General features: G+C 38.4%; 1 protein-coding gene and 1 long non-coding RNA gene across 3 annotated transcripts in view; one reads left to right on the plus strand and one right to left on the minus strand.

Moving 5' to 3' along the window:
- Positions 1-4738: 4738 nt before the first annotated feature.
- On the minus strand, positions 4739-10306 carry tmem161a (transmembrane protein 161A). Its single transcript, XM_084722886.1, has 11 exons — positions 10169-10306; positions 9519-9622; positions 9343-9426; positions 8647-8738; positions 8261-8417; positions 7903-8118; positions 7422-7565; positions 7204-7317; positions 6876-7050; positions 6628-6724; positions 4739-5557 (listed from the first exon to the last, which is right to left on the minus strand). The coding sequence occupies exons 1-11, from the start codon at positions 10169-10171 to the stop codon at positions 5253-5255; spliced, it is 1491 nt and encodes a 496-aa protein (XP_084579012.1). The 5' UTR covers positions 10172-10306; the 3' UTR covers positions 4739-5252.
- An 8885-nt stretch (positions 10307-19191) lies between these two features.
- The window catches only part of LOC146323772 (uncharacterized), a 63702-nt gene continuing 55880 nt past the window's right edge, over positions 19192-27013 (plus strand). Inside the window, exon 1 of one of the 2 annotated variants that reach the window (XR_014771205.1) lies at positions 19192-19218. This is a non-coding gene — a long non-coding RNA (uncharacterized LOC146323772). Of the gene's footprint in view, positions 19219-24517; positions 25496-27013 lie in introns of those variants that run through there. The other variant, XR_014771204.1, reaches the window with a different exon arrangement.

Here is a 27013-nt window from a genome sequence, read left to right on the forward strand (position 1 = left end):
ACACAGCTCCACTGGTCATACTGGGTGAGGATGCTGCTTACAAACGTGAAGCTTAAAAAAATTGTACTTCTCTGTCATGTGATGTAAAACAAAGACTCTCAGCTTTTTTTTCTCTCCTTACAGAACTTTGATAGAGCCTATTTTTAAGAACATCTACTTGGTTACGTGAAAGAGAAATGTTTCAGAAATATACACTGTAAACATCATACAGGAATTCAGTGGAATCAACTAATCTTTTCTCATGAACTTACATTTTAATAACCTCAAGTTAAATTCTCAGACCACTTCAGATCTCATGAACATGAGCTACTCAATAGATTAGACATGAATGTAGAATAAATTTAGAAAGAAACTTGATCAGCACATTGTTTATTTTCATAATAATGAAAACAATGACATCCATTTTCAGTTGATTCATCTTAGTATCTTAATCTCGCTGAACTCGAATGTTTATTCAGGTTCACTTAACTCAGTTGGTTTTACATTTTCAATTTTTCTCATTGGATGACATTGAGCCATATGACCCCTCCTGAGTCCCGCCCCTATTTACTCTGTGCTCCAATAACAGCTGAGCAAATTTGGCAAATCAGTCAACTTACTCCTTTTCCTGTAAAAGCAGCATATAGGGTTGAATCTTAAGTTAGTTAGAAAAACTAACTTGCTAGCTAGAGACTGATGCAGATGAGCTATCTAGTTAACTAGCATTTTGCTAATATTAGCTAATCTGAGATGTGAATATATGTTTCTTTTACAGGTCACCCAGCAACGTCTTACACCATATTCAAAAGAAAGGGTCAGTAGTTCAACCCATGTTCAGTCACCTGACACTTTAAAGGCAGCAGGGGAATTAACATTTAGAAGTTAAACCAAATTAAATTAAATTTTAATAATTGACTTTTCCTTTTTGTCTCAATAAGCTAGTATTCAGTAAGTATGTAATATTTTACAATAATATTATATTATAGTATTATGTATTTATTTGGTAACTTATACTTTAAATGCATAGAACATGGCCTACATTGGGTCAAAGTGCAGATACTACAGATGATATCCAATTTCTATATTTCAGTGTGAGACAGGAAGAATATGAAAAAATGCAGTGCAAAAAACCCTTATTAAACATGTATTAAAAAAAGAAAGAAAGAAAGAAAGAAAGAAAGAAAGAAAGGACTGTTTTCATATGACTGCTTAGCTTGGTGAAAGTTGCAATTACATATTGCAACTGTTCCCACTGTTCAGCCAAGACAAAACATCATATTAGTTAGACACACAGACTTAGACACATGCTAAACATGTCACTTAAATGTCCACAAGACTATGATTCAAACTCACTAAGTTTTGATTAATTCACTCAAAAGGTCAGGACAGTATGACAAAAATACAACTCATGAAAAAGAAAAAAGCTTAATAAATCTGAACACTTCATGGACCCCTGATCTAAAGGGAACTTTTTTTTTTCTGGAAATTTCCCCCATCCCAATGCTAAATCTCAAACAGCCGTAATAAATATGGGATGTCAAGATTGTTAACTTGTACCCTCCCAAATTTCTTAACTTTCACAGTGGCTTTGTGATTGTTGATATCCTCCAGTGAAGCATGTGACAGCAGACAATAAAAAGACAGCGAGGTGGCCTTCCCTCCCTTAATAAGTGAATCGCTGTGGCTTCTGATTGGTGGTGGAAGTCAAATGATATCACTAATAAATCATGTCAACTTTCAGACAAAGAGTCTCTCCAGTCTTGCTCTGGTGAAAGGGCACGTTCCTTAACAGTTGTTGAACGACTGGCGTGTAAAATCTGGATATTTTGATAAAGTCATAAAGCTTATAAATCAAGTTTGGATAATTTTTAGGCTGCACTGACAAATGGAAAGGACTTGAAAGATTTCCAGACAATATAACAGTTCTTTTGGCCAAGTTGAGGATCCACAAATAATATTTCTTCCCAGACTTTTTAGGGGCATCGGGTTCATAGTAATTATCAGTGATTAAGGAATGATCTTCTCAGGAGGTTGGGGGGGTCAGAGATCAGGACCCTGCACAGTGGCGAGACACATTGTCATGCATGATGTCTTTTGTCAACTGGAGCGCAGATTTTTAAAAGGAAATGTTTCATCGGCCGTGTCTCCCACGCTCCTCGAGGGGAGGCAGAATTAAGTGGGAGCCTCAAACTGACATGAGGCTGAAAATAATGTTTTATTGAGCCACACAAACAAAAACATTCAAAGTTTTGCACACCATGCATTCAGAAAATCTCATAAAGCAACATTTTCATATGAACTTCACAGTATAATGATTTCAGAGCATTCAGTTTGAATAAGCTATCTAAAAAAACACTAAAAATCAAAAATTGCCACAAACAAAACACAAAACGTACAGATGTGCAGCATCTGTATCATTTCTAAATAACAAAAGTTATTATAGGCAATGTATCATAAATAAATAAATAAAATCCACTGATGAAAAAACTGATTCTACGTAGGCTTTGATTAATCTGACATGTACATGACTGATTGGCTATAAAAACAACAAAAATACTAAAAGCTGATATATTTACTTAAGACACTGCAACTAAAAAAGTTGCCAGCGAGTAGTGTTTGAAAATAAAAGAAAAAAACAGAAATGCGCTTGGAGTGTTAATTTTTTCTACCAACAGATTCAGTTCATTCTTAACACACACGATGAGGGAGAAAAGGGGATGTTAAATGGACTCCAAAACCCTGAGCTCCCAGGCACTTAGGAATTCTGAAGGAAACTCTTTAGAAAAAAAAAGCAACAGCTCTTCAGTTTTTGGCTTAAACACAGCCACAACCACAGTTTTGATTCACCTTCAACTGTGTTTAAATCAACAGGATGGATCTGAGCCCTACTACTTTGTTTGCAATCAAAACATTACAGCAGAAAAAAGACAACAAAAAAAAGAACATTTAGCACTCTTGAATCGGTTCCTTAAGGGACAAAAGAGTCCCTCACAAAAATAAAACGTCTTATCTACACAAGGATTAAGCACTAATACTTATCCTGGTACCAATTAAACATCTTATATATGCAGCATTTAACAAGGTTCTAGTAAGAACAATTCAGGTAACACTGGCATAGATACATCTGAAAAGTTGCAGAGAAACGTTCTGCTGAAGTAGCTGAAGATGACCAGGGGCCTGTATCAAAAAGACACATTAGTGGGTTCACTGGATGTCTTTGGGTTTAACTCTTTGTTTTTAATGGTATCACAAAGCTGGCTTTCTCAAAGTTATCACCGTGGTAACCTATGCTGTGCGGCTAACCTGCTCCGGCGCAGATTAACTTCACAGAATCAGATTGATACCTGCCAACAGGCTGACCACTGGTCAGTCAGATCACTGGGAAAATGGAGTCATCACTTCTAAAGTACCGTCTTTACATTTACTTTACATTTGTTATGAGAGATCAAAGAAATGGTTTTGGTACAACCGTATGTCCACTCTTTAAAACAGGACTCTTAATAAACAGTTTCCCACATTAAGAGCCTAATGAATGGCAAACATAACTTCACTCATTGTTGATCTACACAGTGAATTATAAGGCAACGTTTAGGTCAGATACATCTTACCAGGTATTTATTTCTTTTCTTCCGCTTCTTCCCGTATCTGTAGTTATTCTATGAGCTTTAGCAGCAGGGGGAGCCTTATTTAACCATTTTTATATGTTTATCACTCAAAATAGTTTGTTCACAATGAGACAAAAGCACCAGATTGTCATTTTTCTAGAGGGAACATATTGGAAATGCCGAGCATAATTAAAACAGCCTTTAAAATTGACTTAATTACAGGCGCCCCTACAGCTCAATTGGTAGGGTGTGCGCACCATGTATTGAGGCTATCAGTCCTCTGCAGCGGCTGCCGGTTCGATTCCCGCCTATGGCACATTTGCTGCGTGTCATCCCCCATCTATCTCCCCCATATCTTCAGCTGTCCTATCTAAATAAAGGCAAAAAAGTCTTGATTTGGAAATTATTCCTATTCTAGAACTTCTTTTTCTACTTTTGTGACTAAAATGTATATATTCCACCTCGCTGAACACAACTCTTGCTACCCTACTAGCCTTATTTCCCTGTGGGTATGACTGCTGCTGATAGGCTGATTGATCGGTTGGATGGTTAATCAGGTCTAATACGGTGCATTCTGAGATAAGAGACATCAGTTGATCTTTGTGCACACAAGGCTGCACACAAAAAATATGTGCAGACACATATGCAAGCAGCCTCGTCTGTGTGGCCACTGCAGACATTCAAATTGGGAAGGTGGTGAAAAAGTTAATTTTGAGCCCCGTACTGTAACTCCCATACGTCCTGCTGTAAAGGTTTGCTTAAATTTCTTCAATCAACATTGTCTTTTCAAAATGTTAACAGGTTTCCCCCATCCTACATCACTGCAGGTGTAATATAAAACTGTTATTGGCTTGTGTTAAATATATATTACAATTTATAAAATAATGCAGTTGAAAGACTGAATCACTTCTGACATACTGTACACTGCTCTAACCAGTCGTTCTATGAAACTCAATGTATTTTCTATTAAGAATTATTATTTTATTAATAAAAAAACATCTAAAATAACATGCTACTGGCTAAAATAACCATGTATATTAGACTGTAATGTGAATAGAATAATGCATGACTTTTCTTTGTTTTGATATCTATCATCCATCAGCCCCCCGCTCTCTAAACAGTGGCAGCAGCCACTGAATAACCTGTTGTGGTCGACCACTACTCACTATGTTATATCATCAACTCTGGTCATTGTTCTTTTGATGCTGCATGTAATTAAAAGCTCTTCCTCTTTCACGTGAACACACATGTAGCTGATCAGTAGACCTTGAGATAACTGAGCTAGTTGATAACCAGCTCTGTGATACCTGTGATTAAAGATCATCAATGTTAAACTCGGTGAGGCCAGGAAACCCAAAGAGAGACAGGCTTGGTTGTGATACAGGCCCCACTTCTCTTTGAATATTTGTGTTATTGATACCAGTAGCCCGCTGGTCACAAAAAGTCAGAAGGGCGAAAAAGATATATTGCAACAGACAGTCCCATCAACCGTCAACTCTCAAACATTTATCAAAACTTCTGTTGCAGCCAAAAACAAGGTGCAGTCTGTCCGTAGTTGTGTATTTTAATGAAATGTCTCCTCTGCTGTTTGCAGCGATCCTCTGTAAAAGCATCACAACAGCTGAGGGTGAGGTTGCATTGCAGGTAGAACTGTGTGGCACTTCCCACTTAGCTCTGCATAAGATACTGGTGGAAGTAGATGCCAAACAGAGAGCTGATCACCTGGCAGGCGGCCACCCACCATGTGAGGAAGGCGAAGAAACCTCTGAAGAAAATTGGAGTGAGGACGGACCGCAGCGCCGTAAAGGTCTCTGACAGGCGTGCTACTGTTGCCTGGATGTCTTCCTCCATATCCTCCATCCCCTCTTCATCGTCATCGAGACTGCCGGGCAGCACAGGTGCCGCTGTGGGCATCACCAGGGCTGGTGTCACCCCAGGGACCTCCTCTGCTCCGGTCCCCCAGGAGAAGTCCCCTGCAAGATCAATACAGATGGGTCAATATTTAGATTTTACCTCTGAATGTGAAGGAAAGGGTAAGAAATTGAACCTTTGACAGAAACAACGTCTAAATCTTGACATTTACAATGGATGTTTCTAATATTTAACTCCACAGTAGCTGCAAGTATCTCAATTTGACATTACAAGAATAGTTTGACATCAAGGGAAATGTTTTACCACTCTTATATCTGTCTGGTAAATCTATGGCTGCAGCCAGTAGCTAGTTAGTTATCCTGATTAGAAGCAGATAGTCTGTCTATTAATCTACCAGTGCTGCTAAAGCTCATTTTGTCATACATACACATTTTATTCACATGCATTACAAGTGATAGTTCCTGTGCTGTGTAATGCAGAGCATCAGAGAGAAGTCAGAGCATGCGGAGTTCCTTAAAGTTTCTTTTGGTTTAGATAAGCTGCATTTTTGGAATTCTGGAGTTGTAATTTGATTGCCACGTCAAACAATGAAGGTCATGTGCAGTGCCAAGAATGGTAGGTGTAAATCTTCTCATACTCTATTACTTATTTCCTGCTGGATCAAGTTTGGCTATATTCTCTGCTGCTTCTCTACTGCTCTACTATTTTTGTGCTTCTATGAAAGGGACAGTCAGCATAAATATTTGTGGGCATATCTGTCGGTGACACTGGTAATTAAATTTACCTCTTTGTAGCATTTGAGTGTGTTTTTTGCACACATCAGAGAGAGCTTAAAGCTATATTGGTGTCAGTCTTGGGTCAGTGCAGGCTCAAGTTGAAAACTTGCAGACTTTGTTGGGCTAGGGCTGGAGCTTTTGTACCATGAGGGGCTCTACTTTATGCTATGCTAAACTAGCCAGCTCCTGGCTGTAATTTCATATTTCACAGACAGATATGAGACTGGTATCAATCTTCTCATCTAACACTCAGTGAGTGGGCGATCAAGCAAATTTCCCAAAACATCCAACTATAAATAAAAGTGCAGAGTTGGATGCTTGGGGGGAAAAAAGTACAAACACATTAAGATCAAGTGTATATTCTTCCTCACATGCTGTGGTTATATTTCACTCACCTAGTGCTTTGAGTGCCAGTGTGGAGAACAGGACAAGGAAAATAGGAACGAGGTACTGGAGAGTAACTACAGTCAGGTAGCAAAAGATACGAGTGACCTGAAAAAAACAACATTTATTATCAGTTTACACATAATGTTAGGGAGTTTTCACTTTTCTATTACCCACTAATGTTTTTCTTTATGAGCAAAAGTTCTGGATTCAAAGGTTTTGAACTAAAATTGAACCCTTCATTGTTCAAATATCTGACCTTTCTCTGAATGTCAATTGCAGCGATGCGTCCTGCCTCCTTCTTCATCTGCTCCACCCACTTCTGAGCAAGATTGAGGTAGGCCTGCAGGTGGTATCGAGTCATTGCCAGCCGCAGCACACACAATGCCACGATGATCCACAGGCGCATGCTGTCAAATACTGCACTTGAAACTCTGCAAGCACAACATTATAAGATCAGAAAAAATCAGGACAGGCCCACTATGTGCCATTTGAAGGACATGTTGCATTACTGGTGACTGTTTCTGTCTTGAAAATTCAGAGAGTAGTTGTACTGTATAAATGTAAAGAAATGTACATGCACTCACATTGTGATAGAGGTCTTCCCCATAGGTGCATTGGCCAGGAAGTCTCTTGCCATGGGTTTCACCCACAAAATCAACACAATGACTGGAGACAAGAAACTCATGTGCAGCAGAATCCTGCAGGAAACATTAGGGACATCTAAGGGAACTAAATACTGCTAATACAAGGTTTTTAATAATGAGTGCATTGCTTGTTGCTGTATTAATGTATCTGTTCTTACTGGATAAGTGGGCGGTCTGCATTCATCTGTACAGAATCCAGATGAGTCTGAGCCAGTCGCAGGCCGGGAAATGCCAGGAGAGCACCGATGTAAGCACAGACAGCCGCCAGCCCGAGCTTCACTGTCAGCTTTGTCACTGGGATTCTGAGGGGAGTTAAAACAACAATCTAAAGTTATGCTACATCTAGCACAGAAATTTGTCAAGTAAAGTCTGTTACTGGCTCATGCTTAGCACTTTAATGAGGTGATGTATCTTTTTCTGCCTTCCTGTGGTAATGGAATAATGGGAAAAATGGAAAACTTCAACATGAGCCCATGAACACACCAAAGTTGAGAAATGGGACAATCCCAGGAGCACATGAACGCAACATTAATGCATGATGCAATGTCAGTCAATATCAAATGAACATAACTTCTTCCTTTAAGGCAACAAAGTAGTATTTCAGTTATAATTTGAAGTGGAAAAGGGGCAGATACTTACGACCAGTCAGCGTAGCCCTGCTGTCTGGCAAAGATTTCCAAATTGTCAAAGAGGCTGGAAAAGCCAGACTCCAGGCCGAACTCCAGGTAGTCCTCTTTCACAACCAGCACCAGCATGGCCACGAGCAGAGAGAGGAAGCCAAAGGCAAGGCACACTGAGCGCTCGCCGCCCTCTTCAGAGCGGAAGTAGTGGCTCATCAGAGTGTGGAGGGTCTTTCTGAGGATGGCAGGTTAAATGAAAACAACCAAGAGGAAAAACTAGCATTCATTCAGTAGAACACTGCCCGTACGATCAATCAGCATTGATGTTTACAGAAGTATTTGTCGTGATACAAAGTGACTTTACAGGTGAAGGATACAGACTGAAGAGAACAGTCAGGACACACCAGATGGCTCCGATATTGACCTCTTTTCTGGCATCTACAACACTGTAGTAACACTCAGTGAACAGGAAGACACCAGTTGTATAGACTGCAAAATCTATCAGCCACTGATACTCCAAGAAAAAACGCAGCACTGAAAGTGAAAACAATGAAAAAACTTAAGCTCATGAGATTATTTTCAGCTCTACCTGTTCAAATCAAAACAATCAATACAGTTCATGCATTGATTGATGCAGGGACTAGAAAAAAATGTAAATACTGTAAATGTATGGTATGTCAGTTGTGAATCAACAGTTTAGTTTCAGCAGTGTTTGTACTTGCACAGCGTCACTGTTGTGTAGATAAAGGGGTGTTTGCTTTACCAAGAGCGTCGATGGCGTTGATTGGAGCTTTCTCCAAGTGAAGGTCAATGTCTTTGGGCACAGTGAGAGGCTTGCTCTCCCCATTCTGTCTCCTACAAATTAAACATAGAAGACATATGACAATTTTAAAAGCAAATTTAAACAAAATGAACGAATATGTTTTCTGTTATTGAGCTTTGCAAGATGAAAAACAAGAGAGAGTAAGACCAGCTTTTCTGGAGAAGCTCAAAGTAATGTACAGCACTGGCAACAAAGGGTAAAACTCTGTTGCAGCGGTGTCAAACATATGGCCCACTAAAAGGTTCATTCCAGCCCGCTAGAAGACTTTGCAATGTGTGAAAATTGAAGAGAAGTCAGTAATTCTTTTTTTTTTAGACATCTCTTTCGTAAACCCTGTCCCTGTGAATGTTTTCAGATTGTTTTGCATCTTTATGCTACAAAAGGCAGAGAACTTGGAGGTATTATTATTAATAGGTTATTATGCAATGGTTTTACTGGTCCTGCCCACCTGTGATCAAATTGGGCTGTATGTGGCCCATGAACTAAAATGAGTTTGACATCCCCACTCTGTAGCTTTATTTCAGAGAGTGCCAAGATCTAGAAGTTAGATAACTTTTTTTGAGGTAGTTTCTTCCACTGGACAGCATTACATAAGTGGCTCCTCTCTGCAGTATCAGACCCTCCCCCAGTTCCCACCTGTCTCTCCTGCTCTGTTTGGGCATCTGCTTCCCGGCCAGCGCACACAGCTCTCCTTCTGACGGATGTTTGAACCGGAACAAACTGGAAGGAACGACAAGCACGTGTATGCAATCAGATCACAGCACTTTAGGGTGCATAATCAATGTATAACCTGATTGTATCGGTGACAATACCTGCCATTGCAGAGGAGCCAGCGTGCAAATGAGCAATGCGGAGCCATCCTCTGCATAATGCTGGCAGCTAACAAGCTGACCACCAGCTGAATTCCCATCAGCGCCTGTGAAAGAAAATACACACGTTTAAGTGTGAGATCTTACTCCTGAAACTCCCATTTTGCACATGAGAAGAGTTGTGTGCCAGTCTGCAATGCATCAGAGAGCAGTTTGCCTTGTGTACAACTGTGACAGTCATTCAAGACGGTATTTCATATTGACACGGCATACAAGAGCCAAGAAACTTTCAAGATCAGACAGTTTCAATGACAACAAAGATGAGTTACTTCACACATCACAGGCTGCCGTAGAAGCATTATGCTAAAAAAATAAAGAGAAATCAGCTAACTAAGTTCTACAACTTTAAATATAGGGTGTGTTGAAAGCCCCTGCAAAATGAATGAAACTTAGCAAATGGCTATCGTGCTAAATTTAGCAAACTTCACCACCTGTCAGTGTGGCTGCGAACATTAGCTAGCTAGCTAGCTAGCATTAGCACCCTAGCTCTCATTGTAACCAATACAAGCAAAATGAGCTCGTAGGCGGTTTTTACAACAAGCTGTTCACACTGATGACTACATGCAAGTGTACTGCGATGTGAATTAACTTACCATCTCTTCTGTCGAAAGATGTGGTTAGAACCTGGGGAGCTGCCGCGATTTCCTCTATTCACATACAGAAAGTCTTGACAGCTGAACCAACTGACATGTGAAACTGCTGCTCGATGTCCCGGATGCAGTAGAGTCGCGCTGCCTTCACGTACTGCTCGAAAGCTTTGTAAATTAGAAAACTTTCAATTTTCCAACAACAACTGCTGATAGTACTGGTGCTATTCAGAGATGATTAATTAAGTAAGTAAGTAAGCTTACATTTAGATGGATAAGTAAGCTGTACTGATTTTTGAGTTGCTGGGATTTACTGGCTCTTTAAATTTTGCGTGACTGTGTTTCAGTTTCATACACTTAGACCTTTTAAGTTTTAAGTTGCTTTTCTAATTGGTTTTGGGCCCATTTCACACTGACAGTAACATAGCATAAAATATTAAACCACTGTACACAGTAGCCTGTTCTGCACGCAGATTTAAAGGGACAGTACACCCAAAAATGAAAATTCAGTCATTAGTAATTCATTGCCTACCCTCAACTGCTGACCAGATTTCAAATATAAAAAACAACGGACAACAAAACAAAACATAAAATGCCTCCATACTGCTCGTCTGGTGTAATCAAAGTCTCCCAAAGCCCCAACGTGCCAATTTGATTTGAAAGACGTAACTTACACCATATTTTTAGCCTAAATCTTCACTGTTGATCCCTAGCTTGGAGCCGCATTCATGTACATGTGCACACAGTCTGAACTGGGTATGCGTGGTGTGACTGTGTGTGTGCAAGTGAACAACATGCTGGGGCTTTAGGAGACTTGACTTACATCAGACAGGCAGTATGGAGGCATTTTGTATATTTTGGTTGTTTTTCCTGTATGAAAACTGGTCACCATTCACTTAGACTGCTTGTGAAACTCCACCAGTCAATTCAATCAGTATGAGGTTGAGTAGATAATGACTTACTTTTAATTTTTGGGTGACCTATCCCTTTAACCAAGACCATCTACTGCTCTCAGGGTAACATGTAGCAGTAATTAACCTCAAACTGACATCTTGCTATGTTTGAAGGTTATTGATAAAAAAAAATAATTTGTTATTCTTAATTAATAGCATGGCAGTTAATCTGAGTGTTTTTGCTAATTAAAAATATAAATCAGACCTATTCCACAATAGCCAATTCCAACAAGCCAACATGCATAATAGCAGCACTGTGACCCTGTTTGAGCTGAAACCCATGTTCACCCCACTATTTCATGTCAAAATGGCTGCTGTGAGAAAGGCCTATTAATAGTATACAATAATACTTTTTCTATTGAAATACTACTGCTATTAACACATTTGTGTATGTTTAATGTGCTTTGGACTGCCTACATTGAAAATGTTGATCTTTTGGGCCTTTGTTTTTGTACTGTAAATAAAGTGGCACAGTGAAGGTATATAGCATTGGTTCCAAACTTGGAATCCCGACCCCATTAGAGGGTCACAGGGGGTCCCTCAGACTTTGTCTGCTCAGAGGTTGTCAAAATTAGATTTGCACATGTTCACTAAAATCACAATTTATACAAAATTCTGTATACATAACTACTCAAAAAGATACATTGCTTTGTCCTCAATTAAAAATAGTAGTCAACTTTATTGGCTACTTAGTAGGCCACAACTTTGTGACCTCTCAAACTCTGTGGTAATTAATTATCATTGTTCTTTTGATAAGGATGAGTGTGTATAAGCCTACTTTGTTAGACAGTTAAAAGGCAAAATGTAAATTATACCAGAAAAACAACATTTACCAAAGGTAAAGCATAAGTAGATAAGTATATATAGATATAGATAAGTAGGTCACTGGTCTCATCAGCTATCTTTGGCCTCTTTATCATTACAAACAGTTCTGTATTTCCTGTGTTCATGAAGGCATCATAGCAGCCACAGAAGAGCAATGCTTTCATTAGCTCATATTGACCCTGACAAAAAAATAATATTATAATATTTTAAAATATAATTAAAAAAAACATAGTCTTCCGATAATATTACTGTTGGACAAACACGTCTTGTCTGAAAAATATTGAACATACACATATTTTGAGTGAAGTGATGTGAGACACTTCCAATTTAAGCAAACATCAACAAAATAAAGTATATATGGCCTATTAAAGTATCCAGTAGAGCAGTTTTAATTTCACCAACATGCTCCCACTCCTCATCTCTAATTAAAATGTAAAATTGTATCCGTCTTAGTTGCTTGTTCTTCCTCAATACCCCTGAACACCTCTGCGAGATCCTCCTAATGATAATCTCCATGTTTCATGCTCCCACCATCATGTATCTTAACATTTCATTGGATGGAAACAAACATTATGCAAATGGTAAAGCTTAAAGTCTCAGATATGCTCCTAAGCTTACTCTCTACTTTGGCATTAAAGCACACCAGGGAGGGTGAGAGGGGAGTGGGGCACACATTCTGATGTAATCATGAAGTATTATTTTTCCATTTAGTTGGATAAGAATGAGAAAATACTTTATGACACCGCAGTGGTTATCTTTCAAACCTGTAGATAACATTTATATGATTGTAATTTGTTGCTGTATTGTGTTGTACAATCTCTGAGCCTCAGATTGTTATAAACCATGAGTTGTTTGGGGAATACTGTGGTAGAGGGACAACAGCTCTGAGAGCACCAGTGCATCCTCCATGTGTGGTATGCTTGGTCACTCGAATGAGGAGCACACACACACACACACACACACACACACACACACACACACACACACACACACACTGGCCTGTACATGCATTATAATGTCAGCTCATCCTCTGTAAAGCGGAGGCCCGTATGCCTCCAACAGTGCGGAGTGTTTCCACCAGCAGCACGCCCTCTAAAAGATCTTTTACCAAAACCCATTCACCACATTCAAATCTGTGTTTAGCATGTGCGTTCGTGTTATTTGGGTGGTCTGCCCAAGTTGATTGAATTCCCACTTTTCTGCTAATTGGTGGCACCCCTTCTGCTGAAGATGTGTCTGATCCTTTGCCCCGTGAATTTGCGCACGAGAGCATGACATTTCAATGAGAGCTGTGAATTTGATCAAATGGAGCTTTGTGCGATGAAGCAACAGCATCTCTGGTGGGCGTGTATGCACCAGCGGGCAGGCATCTGTAAACATAAAATCACATGAAATTAGTTGTTCAGCTCAATATCAAACTGTGTGTGGTTGTTTGATTTTTATGAGTCTTGTTGATACAACTTCAGCCTGCACCCTCAGGCAATTAGTTTAGATTCTGAGTAAGAAAAAAGAGTGATTTATACTTTAATTTGAATTTCACTTTTGCATTTTACCTTTAAAGAAACAAAAGTGCTTGTTTCTGCATTTCCTGCTGCTCCTTTAGACAAAATATATGTTGTATGTTCAGACTGCTGGCAACAAAGCTTCAAGCTACAAGTCATTTTCAGTGGAAGGTGGCAACATAAAAACCAGAAACAGACGCTTGTTGCTGTGTGTTGGCTGTAATATACTACAAATCAAAGTTGGGCAAAATTGAGTTTTCTCAGCACTTATCGACAGTGTAGCCACCTCACATTTGGCTGTTTTATGGCTGTGCTGCTGGTAATGTGAACATAGGGTATATGTATGTACTGATATGGTGAACTAAAGCATTTGTGTGTACAGCAGAGACAGCCTGTAGGATTGGGAGAATAGTCAAATTCGAGGGGCACCACACAAGTGTGGGAAAAAATTCAAAATCTTCCCTTTTACGTTGGTGTGTGTGGGTGAGTAATGCTGAAAACATAACCGCTGTGAAATGATGAGAAAATAACACTTTGTTTCTCTGTTTCTCACTTCCAGCTTATTCTATCTCTATCTTGATTGTCCACCGCTGTACGCTCTCTCCCTGTCAAATTAAGCCAGTGCCATCAGCGTGCTGGAGTTACCTGACGGAAGTTACCTGAACTAGTGACCGACACTGACGGTGAAACGTGATACGATTAGCATCATGAATATATCCTGTCAAATAGAGCAAAGCCTTCTGGTTCCCAGGGACCACAGTGTCACTACTTCACTGGCGAAGACAGTAATATTTCTAATTTGCTAAAAAGAGTTATTTACTCCCACCTTAAATTCATTAGGGAATGTTGCAAAGACTACTCTGGTGTTTGGAGAATAACCTTCAAAATAATTTGGGGAAACAGACATGAACCATCCACTGTCTGTCTCAAGAAATCAGGCAGACATGTTTCTTTGTCAAGTTAGCCAGTGTTAGCGCTACTTTTAATAAGTTAGTCAGTTAAAATGCTTGCCCTTTTCCATCCTGTTTTGTAATTAATAGTTGCAGTCCTTTGCATTTCCATTATTAATCAGTCTAAGCCAGGGGTCAGCAACATGGAGCTTTTTTGCCCCTCTCCAAAGGTTCCCTGTAGGGTTGACAAAATATGAAAATGAATAACAGTTATTTTCATTTTCATTTATCATATTTGTTGGTCTAAAGTGATTCTTACATTCTCCAAATCTAATAAAAATGCATATCTGAATAATCCGAATAATAATAAAAAATGCTTTAATTTTTTGTCAGTTAAAATGTGCATCATAACCCAGGTCTATGATCACCTTTTCCTCTAAATTTTGTTGTGGCTACTCTTGAGTCTCCCTGGGCTAGCTATGGATGCAAAATCCAAAAATTAATCGAGTCTTAAAGGAAAATAGAGAATCCAATAGATGATGCGTTTGTTCACCTTTTTTCAGCCAAAAATATCTCTTTTAAGAGTTAAGGTTGCACAAGTGCACATTGAATACACATTTTGTGCATGAATACTTGGTGTAATTACTCTTGCTGTTTGTGTTTAGAATATAATAGGTTACAGTTAGTGGTGGAAAGTAAATAAGTGGACTTCATTTACTTAACTACTACACTTAAGTACAATTTGCACAACATGTAACGTGTAACATAAAGCAGAATGTGTTTTATTCGTTGCCATAACATCATCTAATGTGTTCTTATTTAAGGCCAGTCGATCACAAGCAGCAAAAATATACACAAATAAGTCAAATATTCTGTACATTTGTCCACCATCTGAGACATTAAAATGTCAGTCACACTGTGAGAAGAAATGTCTCTGTCTGGGTGAAAAACACTTCCATAATCATCATCTTTGACACAAATGCTAATCCTTCTGCCATGTTAGCCATCTGTGGCTGAAGTGGCGGGGCAGAAATTACTGAGGAAAATGGACACAAATAAAATGCTAATTCACCACGGGCTACAAGTGGCTCCCCTCCCTCCGCTCAGCTCAGGGGGCCTCTCGGTTCCCACACCACTTCCCTATGTCTCTCCCAGGGAGCTGCTGGGATACCGGCGGCTGCTTCTGAGCCCGCAGCAGGGATGCAGCCCTCCCATTGGCTCGTCTTTGTTTGCCCCCATGCATGGTATTCATCATCTGATCTGAATATATGCAAATGTTGCAATGGTGCCCCGTCAAAGGAAACTCCCACCAACACCGTGGGTTTTTTTTTTCCCCCACTCCGTCTCCCTTCATTTTCCCCGCTCTTTTCCCTTTTTGTCTCTTTCCTAACTGCTGCCTCCTCTGCAGTGAGGGGGGAAAGCTGTGGGAACCAGATCTGCTTTGTCACAGGGATTTATTAAAAGAGGAATGAGACTCATGACTGTTAATTACCAGACATGGGAATACAGTATATCACAACGAACACACAAAAAAGAGGCTGTAAAGGTGATTCACTGGTAACATACACTATCCTTCCACCTGATCACTCGTTACTATCTGTGCTGTGTATTTGTCGTATTATTCAGCTATGCCTCATTACAATGGTTTAAAGCTAAAATACATGTCAGTTCTGCATTAAAATGTGGAGAAATGCTGGACATATATTATATAATGTGTTTCATTGTGTATTTACATCATCCTAAATGTTCAAACAGAGAAATCTGTCATTTATTCAAGATAAAGGTGCATTTCCTGCTAGCTGGTGCTGGATGGCCGCTATGTCTTCTGGGAAAACATATGTTGGATACATTGAGGAAGGAAGTCAGCACAGGACTTATATGAATATCTTGTCCATTAACAAGATTTCTGCCTGAGTCATGTCAAAAAGAGTTTCATCAACCAAAGTGAAAGTGACGATTACGACTCCCTCCCCACTTCACAGTGTCATCAAATGACATCTTTTGTTATTGTTTTAATGTGAAAGAGGCCCACAGCGGCAGGACTTCCATACTGTATGTTTAATACTAAATTGTTTAGTAGTCTGTGTAGTCTAAAAAGCCCACTGTTGGTTTTGAAATGAAATAAAATGGAATTCTAAATGCTGTTTGTTTTTCAGGAATCTGTTGGAAAATAGAAACCTGTGTGGAAATGTGTGGGATAATTTTGGTTATGGCCTTGTTGGCTTACGTGGATCATATAGAGGCTTCGGTATTAAATTGAGACTGTTTCATAATCAGTCAAAAACTCCCTGTAGTAGGTTTAATATTGAAACTAGGATAAACAAAGATGACGTGCTTAGTTGAGCCAACTTTTATTATTATGTTTAACGTTTGTACAATTGAAGACATCAATGCACGTTTGTTGGTTTTACTCATCATTCTATGTTGGCTCAGCTAGGAATTAGGTTAATACAAGTTGAAATGTCTTGTTGGTATCACTAAATAAACTTGATTAAACTTAAAGTATAAAGTTGATGGGACTATTTTGTTAGGTTTTTTTTTTTTATCACCCCCAACTATTTATTCTAAGTTTGAGGAACTCAGATATATGTGCAAACAACTGAGGTTTCTCAGCTTCCCTAACTTGCTGGCCAAGTTTTTGTGGTAAAACAAGCCTATTTGAAATGCTTAGTTTGATAAAGGCCTTTTTCACATCAGATGGATTAACCAGGACTCTTCAACTGATGCAACTAAATGGAATTCAGCCATCTTTCATTTTATCATAAAACCTGAGCTTTTCATGCTTTCCATCTCAAAATGTTTTAAGTTCAAACAATAAGTTATTCCACAAGAAGAACATTTCTGTCATAGGTGTTATTAATCATAATGATTTAGGTTCTGTTCAATTCAGGTCAAACAGAGTCAAAGCGCTGCTGTTGTTCATGTTGGCTCACTGGAAAGGTTCTGCTGCACTAAATGAAACAGGACTGTATTTAGTATCAATGGTAACACCTGTGTTAACCTACTATTTCATATCAGTATGGTTAGCCATCTTGCTTGATGTCACAGCTGCGATATACAGTCTTTCCTTTGTGGTGGCCTGCATCACTGTAGCAGCAAAATAGAACCGAGGCTGTGGATTCCCAAAATAAGATGCACACACACAACACTGTACACAAAACAAATGAAGCCTATCTGCTTATAGGCTTCATATCTGCATAATGACTGACTGTATGTAGCCTCAGATTCAAACAGGAGAGAATTAGCTCGGCCTGATTCTGCTGTGATGAGTTAAGCCGTTACTTTGGCTCGTCCTCACACAGATTCTGGATTTGGACGACATGAGTCGTCGCACACTTATACTGTAATTACGCAAATGTATGCTGTTAATTCAATTTCAGTGAGTGATTGTAGCATAGATGATCCCATGGATGATCCAGCGGCCTGCATGCACAGATGGGTGATGTACATAAACACACAAAGACATACACAAATGTAATCTGGCTCTAGCAACAGGCTTTATTTTACATCATTTGCTTTTACCTTTGTGTACAAATAGTAGACATATTTCTGACACTGACTTCACAGAAACTCTCACTCATTTATCTTTGATCTTAAAATTCTCTTAACTCATTTTATTTCATTTACATCTCTTTGTCTGTAATGGATATACTATATATTGACTGGTTTGCACCAAAAAGATTCATTTGATCTAAGATTAGTTAAAATCAGAGTTTAGCAAACATAGGTTTAAAATTTGCAAATCCAGATTTAAAATTAAGCAGAGGTCTGTTGCACAATTAAAAACAATTTAGTAAATCCACGATTATTTAAGTAAACTGAAATTAAAGAGAGCTTAATCAATATGGAAATGTTTGCTAACAGAAGTCAGCTAAAAAAATTTAACAAAACATTACATTTGTTTTGCTAAAAAGTTAGTTAACCTAGTTAGCCTCGATGGCTGAAGTTGAAAGTTTTGGTGTAACAGAAATAACTTAAATCCAGGTTTAGAGTATAAACTAAACTGAGGTTTAAAGAGAGGTTTAATTTTAATCCTTCTTCATTTTAAGATAGTTTAAAGGTTTTGTACAACAAAATTTGAAATTCAACCATGATCTAATCTGGTTTAAAAATGAACCCTTGCTGGTGGAATCCAACCCAAGTGAATAGTGGATTTTATCTGGACTGGTCATCATCCTCATGCTTCATGAAAAGAAGCTCCTCATATTTTGTCAGTGCAGTCAGACACCAAGGAGAGATTTCTGATAACAGACTCCATCAAAGTGTCCATCTATAACAGAAGTGGATTAAAAAAAACACCACAAGAAAAGTAAAGGGCCCAAATAATTGTAATAAGTTTATATATACGAATATACATACATATATATATGCATATATTCATGTATTTATTAAAAGTCAATTACTTGTTTTTGCTCATTTTTCGTGGACAGCCGTAGAATTGCGTCTTTTGTAATTTGTTGGATTTAAAGAAAACCACCTTGTTTGTGAATTTGTCTTTTGGAGAATTGCTAAACTAATATTTACTATAATTGATAAGCTTTATATCGAATTCAAATAGCTCCACATTTTAAGCTAAACATGTTTGCAGGCCTCCCCCCACCTCCAGTGAATTTGCTCCGTGCATTAACGTGTTTTGAATGACAATCGTGCGCACTGGCGCTGCGCTTGAACTTGACCGGCGGAATTGCCTGGGAAAAGAGGCGCGACTTTGGCCCTTTGCTCCTCTCCTTTATGGAGTGGAGGCTGTTAAGACTGATGTCAGCGCTCATTAGCATAAACTTCAGCCTGTTCCCAATTAAACCAGCAAAGCAGCGAGAACACCAGTCTGTTTTCACATGGCGGGGAATGAAACAACATCTCAGAGCGTCAGGAGAAGATGCTGCAATGTAAGTTCATGCTTTTTTCGGTTGGAACAGTGTTTGTTTTAAAATTAGGTATTTAGTTTGAACTTATTTTACTTTTACTGTTGCTATTTTTAATTTTAGCGTTTTGTGTGATTTTTGTCTGTTTATATGCTGGACTTAATCTGCAGACATCAGATTAGTCCATTTTTTGCAGTTTTCTTTCATTTGTCTTTTTGGTTTTCTGTTCATGGAAGTGATGCTTGTTAATGTGGGAGTTATGATGACACCACACATGACACCTGCAGTTTGTCTCTTGCTTCCACCTGTAGATCTAAATCTGAAATGTGGTGCATGGCATATTTAATGTCTTCTAAGAGTCTGGGTTGCCTTATTTACACATTGAGTTGCTCAGACATTTTATCCAAATGTGAGTATCAACCTCACACAAGCCGCAACATAAACAAACTCAACAAATTTTGTGTCCTCAGTATCTTCTGAATGAGAGAAAAAAAAAGTCTTAACAAATCATATGATGGGAATGTTCTTTTGGCCTATAACCTGCCCAAAATTCATTTTCATTGCAGACAATTTATGAGAAAAAAAAGGGGTGAAACTCGCACAAATTACAACAGAAAATCTGGCAAATATTTTTTACTCATAAAAATATATATAAAAAAATTGCAAGAGATCCAAGTCAAAGGTGTTTCTTAACCAAACCCTGCTACTACTTTTTGCTTCCTAAAATAATAATTTAAATCAAGATCATTATATTAGTATTCTTGTATACAAGACAACATACATTGGCACTACTCCATATAAATGTTGGCACCGATTGAACAGAGATGATAACCAAAATTATTTAGATGTCATTTAAAATAAAATAATTTAAGAATTAATATCTCATGTAAAACATGTTTCTGGTTGATTGTGGACAGCACTGAACCCTTTTTCTTAATGGACATTGGACAAGAAGACGTGTATCACTGATTTAAATATTTTGAAATATTTCCCTCCACTTGCATTTCTTAAGATTTTTTTATATGAATGACATATTTATGAAACTATACCAGTTAAAGGAGTCGCAATCTGTGTGACATCAGGTTGTATAATTTCTGTACTGAGCATTTCTGCTGAGTGTATCTACAGTACTGTATATTTTACCCACTGTGTTGTGTGATGGTTGCATCAGCATAATGCAGCAGACTGTAAGTGCTTCTTTACGGTTGCTGGCAAAGATGACCATAGATTCTCCTGACTCACCTGTTTGAGAATATCACTACTACTTCATTAGTTTCTTGTTTAATAGAGTTTTCAATACCAAAATTACTATTATGGCACAATATAATGCCAAAACAATGCATTTGTTGTACTATTTGTTACATTACATTTCTTACAAACTGCCTAGTGTATGGAGTACATTTTTATTCTCAATATAAAATGCACCTATATGTCTGTAGCACGAGGCAGCGCTCTGTGACTAAGAATATGATTTCTTTTAAGGATATCAGCAAATTTATAATGTCGCCCCAGTAGCAGAAACACCACCAAGAAATTCAAACATTTTTATAGAGTTTTTGTAGAGTTTTATATACCAAGGATCCCTGCTGTTGCTGCTCTTTATATGCAGTTCAAATCAAAAGACAAATATACACCACTTAGAAGTGTTCAGTCAACACAAGAATTTCCTCCAGACACAGAGATGTGATGCCATAAGATCACTGAATAAATCGCATCTAGAGGCTCATAACTGTGGCCGATAATTGTTTGGTTTTAAGTGTTTAAAATCCTTTGTGAAACCACCTCATCTTCAAGTAGACTCAACCTCCATCATCACAAAACTACAACTTGTACAATGGGTGGCTATTAGGTGCTAATTTGGGGGCATGACAGAGGGAATTACAAATATTTGCTCCCTGTTGGTCTTCATGTGTGACCTCTGACACCTTCATGTCCCTGTGTCAGGTCAAGCCCCTTTGAAGAGCGGTCATTACAATTCCCAGAAGTGGCCACTTGAATTGGTCAGTTATTAACAATGGAAGCCAACAGGGTTCGGTGTGGTCATGCATGATGACATAACAGTCACATACAAATCTGACAGAAATGAATGAATTTAAGGGGCAAAGAGGAAGCAGTTTCTCTACCTGGGTGTTGTGTGTCTGGAGTTACACATCTAATATATTCAGAAACATATGAAACAACTTGAATTATGTGTGAGAGAAAAAAATATAATAATAGTCACTATTATTAGTGTATTATTATTGAAACTGTCTGATAATCAGAATTTTACTTCCAGAATTTAAAAACTGAAAAATCTTTTTAAAATATGCCACATGAATGAAAATCGCAATTTTCTGAGTGCAATAAATACATTATTCCTGCACGTGCTTCATAAATGGCTAAATAAACGAATGAATTAATTTAGTAAATAAATAAATAAATTCATTAGATTTTTTTAGAAGGTCTGAAAAGGGGAGGGGAGCAGTTTTAGCTTTATTTGAACAAAATAAAAAAAATCTAACAACCAAACGTAATTCAGAAACACCGTCAAAGCTCTTTATGCAGTAAATGCCCATTTGCGCTGAATTAGCTGGTTGTTTAGTGATCGCTGTTTATTTACATTTAACTGCCTTAAAAGGTCAAAATATTCTTTAAATTGTTGATCGTAATATATTCTAAAACGCATTTCTATGGCATTCTTTGTTTGTACTATAATTTTCGCTTAGGTTTGAATACAGAATTGAAGCACATTTGTGTCTGTTGTTGCAAAACATTTTAGTACCTCTGTTTAATCATTCGGCTACTTTCGCCACAAAAGCAAAATCTATTAAAGTAAATATGATATTTATTTATCTGATGCCCAGAAATATATAATTATATATCTCGTTAATAGGCCCAAAACCCCAAAATTATATTTAGATTTGGATCCACATTTTCCCAGTAACTCAGAATCAAACTAAAGGATTTATTAGGGATATAATTAAACCTGCAGTAATATCAGCATCATTTCAGTTTTAAACTTGGACACAAATTCACTGTGAATCATTAAGGCAGTTTTAGAGGCTTTGATGAATTTATTCAGCATCTCTTCCTGTTTTTGTCCTCACGATCTCCCACTGGAGCCATAAGAACACACAAACACAAACAAATAAAACACGCTGCAACAATTTCTCCGGTATTTTTTTATGACGCCAAAACATCCCATAATATACAGGCGTTTTATATATAATTGTAGCTGCAGCTCTGGGCGAGCTGATGACAGCCTGTTGTTTTAATAGTGTTTTGAAGACTGCGGCCTTTTAGATCACACAGTTTTGTTCTCTCAGATTTATTCTCCTGCTCCGTCATTATTTCAAGGTGAATCACCTGTTTTTTTGTTTTTTTTTTTCATCAAAGCTGGTCGATTACAGATGATTTCTTCTGTTCTACATCATCACGTGGGCCTTTCGTTTTATTCTGCAATACGATCCACTTATGTAGGGATCCTGATCGTGATAAAATATTCATCTTTATACACTTCATTACTATAACATTCATTAGCGTTTTAGAATTTTCGAAATCCAACATTTCTTACATTTTGAATAAATTAAGAGCATTAGGCCTCCTCTTCCTCCATCAAAGACACGATCACGATCGCTTCTTCAGAGTTGGACGGTTTTAATAAATTTAGCTGCGTCGATTTAGCGGCTGTATTTCTGTGACGTTGTTGTTAAGAATTTATATGTGGATTTATGGAGTTTGGAGTGTGTTGGGGATTTAGGCCAGTCACACCTGACACAGGCCTGAGCTCCACACTGCTGCTCTTCTGTCAATAGGTGTCACTGTTTGGCTCGAATAGCTGAGCTGAGCTTTTCTCTGATGCTGCTCTGTGTGATGTGATGTGGAGTTTACAGAGGACACGAAATGTGTTTTTCTTGTGTAATGTGTATTGTTGCCAAAAACAGTATGAATGTAGAGGCGTTATAAAGTACACATGAGGTTCATTTATGAGGTTGTACAAAAATCACTCTCCTTCTATGAATATGAACGTATAACATGACTCCCTTTAATAAATTAATATATTTAAAGCTCAACTAACATTTCATTGGTTATTTGAATGTTTTTAATCTCATTATACACTTTTGTATCTTATAGACAAAAAATAGAATAGGGATAAATATCTCTATAAAATATTTATAATCATATAATTATATTTTTAATTTAGATCAGATTTCAGAGGTTGTAGTTGTTTAAGGTTAAGTTAACCATCACATTTAATATCATCATAAATTCCTGAAGAATGAAAATCTAACTAATTTATTTCCATTTGTCAGACAGTACTTGTGGAGCGTGTGGACCTAATGTTGTATAACAACAACACAACAATTTAATGATAATAATAATAATAATAATAATAATAATAATAATAATAATAATAATAATAATAATAATGACCTTTCATTAGGCTGCCTTAAAATGTTGAATTAATGGAGGTAGAATTAAGACCTGTGAACTATTTCATGTAATTATTTCATTTTTATAATTGTCATTTGCACCAAACAGCTTTTAGGCTTCCAAGTAATATAGATAATTGTTCCTTTGCCCAGCCTTCATTAAGTCCTAACTCCTAAACTTGAATTTAAGTTTGCATCTGGACACAGACACACACACAAGAAAATACACACACACACAGATTTTTTTTTTATTATTATTATTCTGAAATTTGAAATACCTTTTGCAGAGACAATATGTCATATTTCTTCTCAGGAATAATGCAACAAACTGAAGATGTGCCTATAAACGCAGCAGTAGCCGCGGCAATAAACTTTATAACACAAATCAGTCTTGTTGAGACCCCACGATCGAGCCTCTACCATGGCTCCCACTCACAGGCGCATTGGACAGCATATTTGGAATAACCTATCCCGGCGCCTGACGTCAGCACGCACACGATCCCGTTCATTTCAAAGGCTAGTTTTGTTGCACGCAGCGTTGACTCTCCCCTGCCGGCATTTACAATATGTCTTTCTGTTTTTAAAGAATCAGTCAGTCGTTTTTACTCTGTTTATGGCTGACATTTGGCACAGGAGTGTCCACCGTGCGCTCCGTTACGCACAGAGAGGAAAGGGGACGTCGCACCACGTAAAGCAACGTGACCTGCAGGAGCTCCGGGGAAGCATCTGCTGCTTCTCCTGGCGCTGCTGCTGCTGCTGCTGAGGCTGCGGCAACATCAGCATCACACGCGCCGCCGCCGCTGCTGCTGCGTGCTGCTCCTTGATCGTCCCCATCTCTAACACAGCGTGTCTCTTTCACGCATTTTCCCCTGGAGCCTGCAGAGAAACGTGTGGAAACTACAACATTTCTGCGGGTTAATGGCTCCTTCTGGCTCGGTTTTCTTCTTGTTGTTGACTCATGTGCTTCAGGTGCTGGCTTGGAGATCACTTTCGAGGTCTCTCTCCTGCCCAAATGTGACTGTCTGGTGCCGTGAGGACTTCACTGTGGGGGGACAGGAAGGGATAGTCAGGGGGAGGATGGAGTGTGCTGGGGGTGAGGAGTGTAGGTGATAGCACCCATGCAGCGTCGAGCTCAGGCTTTTTGATGCATTTTCTCCCTCCACCGGGCAAATATCCAAAATTCTGGCTCTGCTGCCTGCATGTGTCCCCCAAGGGTCCTCAGTCAGAGTCAGATGTGTCTTCCTCTCCTCCACCACGTCCTCCTCCTTCTCAACCCGACGTGCAGCCACAGACAGAGGCTGCTGCAGCCACAGAGACTGCATGCAAGTCTCACCGCCACGTCTGTCAAAAACAAAAGATGCAACTAAAGAAGGAGACGCGTCATTCAAACAGAACAATGGACACCAGTTCACAATAAGGGCTGCGAGATGTGTTTGAGTTTCGGTACACGTCGTCCACAGCAGCCGGCGTGTGTGTGTGTGTGTATGTTTGTGTGTGTGTGTGAGAGAGAGAGAGAGGGAGGGAGGGAGACGGAGAGGAGAGAGAGAATGGGAGGGGACCAGCGACGCAGCAGCTCCGCGCGCACACTGTCATCCGAGGCTGCTGAGGAGGAGATGCTGGGATGCGGGAGCGGATGCTGGCAGCCTCGGCCTCGGCTTCACGTCTCTGAGGGTCACTGAAGCAAAAATAATGCCGGTGTTTTAATAAAACGACACTTGGATCAACTCATTGGCAGGTTTACTCTCAGTCGCTGCGTTTGGGTTCCTCCCTGGACTCCTCCTGGCTCTTATAGTTTGGTTACACTTGAGAGGTGATGCTAGAAACTTGCGTTAAAATATACTGAAAGGACTTGAACCGGAGATGCGGGATTTATTCACAGTTGATGGCTTGTAAGTATGATTTTTGAATGTTTTACTTGTGGATTTATGATGCTTTTAACCCTCTCTGAGACGTGTGGATGTTTGGCTATTCACTATACCCAATAATAATAACAATAATAATAATAATAATGATAATAATAATAATAATAATAATAATAATAATAATAATATAAAAAGTAGTAGTAGTGGTGATGGTGGTGATAATAATATTAAAATAATTACTAAAATAGAGTGAAGTCAGGTCATTTGGGACCCTTTTTGGTAGCTTATAAAGAAAAGTACCTACAATTCTGAAGCCCTTAAATTCTACTTTAACGACTTATTGTGGATCTCTGCCATATTTCAGAAGTAAATGTGTTACTAACTAAAATACTTTGGCCCTTCAAACACTCACTCCGGTGACATTGTCAGGTAAAATAGGACAGTCAAATAATAATATAACATTTCCGTATAAGGTTGACATTTAAGCGTAAAGTTGCACTTTCAGATATATTAGAGAGTGAAGTGCTGAGTGGCAGCAGGCTGGGGAGCATCCATTGAGCGCTGATGAGGCGGGCTGAGTGGCCCCAGAGCTGGCGTTTATAAAGCAAACAGTTGTGTGATTGTTAGCAGAGCCTGGGAAAATGTCCCCTTGGCTGGGAGGTGGAGGGACTTGACGCCAGAGCCTCTTGTTAAGAAGACTTGTGTGCTCCCAGACAGCATTGTGATGCTAATGAGCACCAGCACGTTGTTGAACTTGATGTTGACTTTTTTTTTTTTTCCTTTCTTTCTTTGGGCGTTTTTTTCTTTCTCCTTTCTTTTTTTTTTCCTTTCTTTTTTTGGTCACTTGTTTGTGGGAAAATCTTCTCCGGAGCTACAGTGTGAAATTAATTAATCAGGCCTTTGCAGCTGACTACAATAGAGAGCCATCAAATTGTTGGAAACATACAAAGTCACTTTTATTCGATTTTTTGGTGTTTTGGATTTGGTGTTTGAGTTAATTTTTTCACACCTGTTTTAAATAGAGAGATAAGACGCTTACTATCATTATTTTACAGAATTTAAATCGTCATTGATGACAGATTCTTTTTTCTCTCAAACTAAAAAAAGAGATTTTAAATTATCGTAGACTTAAATACCTGATATTTTGTATAATATGCAATGGCAATATTTAAAATGATATAATATATAAAATAAGATAATACATGTGATATCTAAAATTTTAAAAGGATTAAGAAATCTTTCTTCCTTCCTTCCTTTCTTTCTTTCTTTCTTTCTTTCTTTCTTTCTTTCTTTCTTTCTTTCTTTCTTTCTACATTGCACAGTGCAACAGGTGTAGGCCTACTGTAAACTGAACTGATACTACACATCTCGTACACATTTCTACCTAAAACAAACAATTTCTCATTCTACAAAAAATCACACATACAACACTGACGCTATATTAATTCTAAAGTGATTGAACTGTTTTACGAGATTTAACTTAAATAAACTTCAACACACACAGTTTCGCTAAAACACAACTAATATCAACATAATAACTATCAT

The sequence above is a fragment of the Lutjanus erythropterus genome, chromosome 7 (genome assembly GCF_056507025.1).
Source record: "Lutjanus erythropterus isolate fLutEry1 chromosome 7, fLutEry1.hap2, whole genome shotgun sequence".
Lineage (NCBI taxonomy): Eukaryota > Metazoa > Chordata > Actinopteri > Lutjaniformes > Lutjanidae > Lutjanus > Lutjanus erythropterus.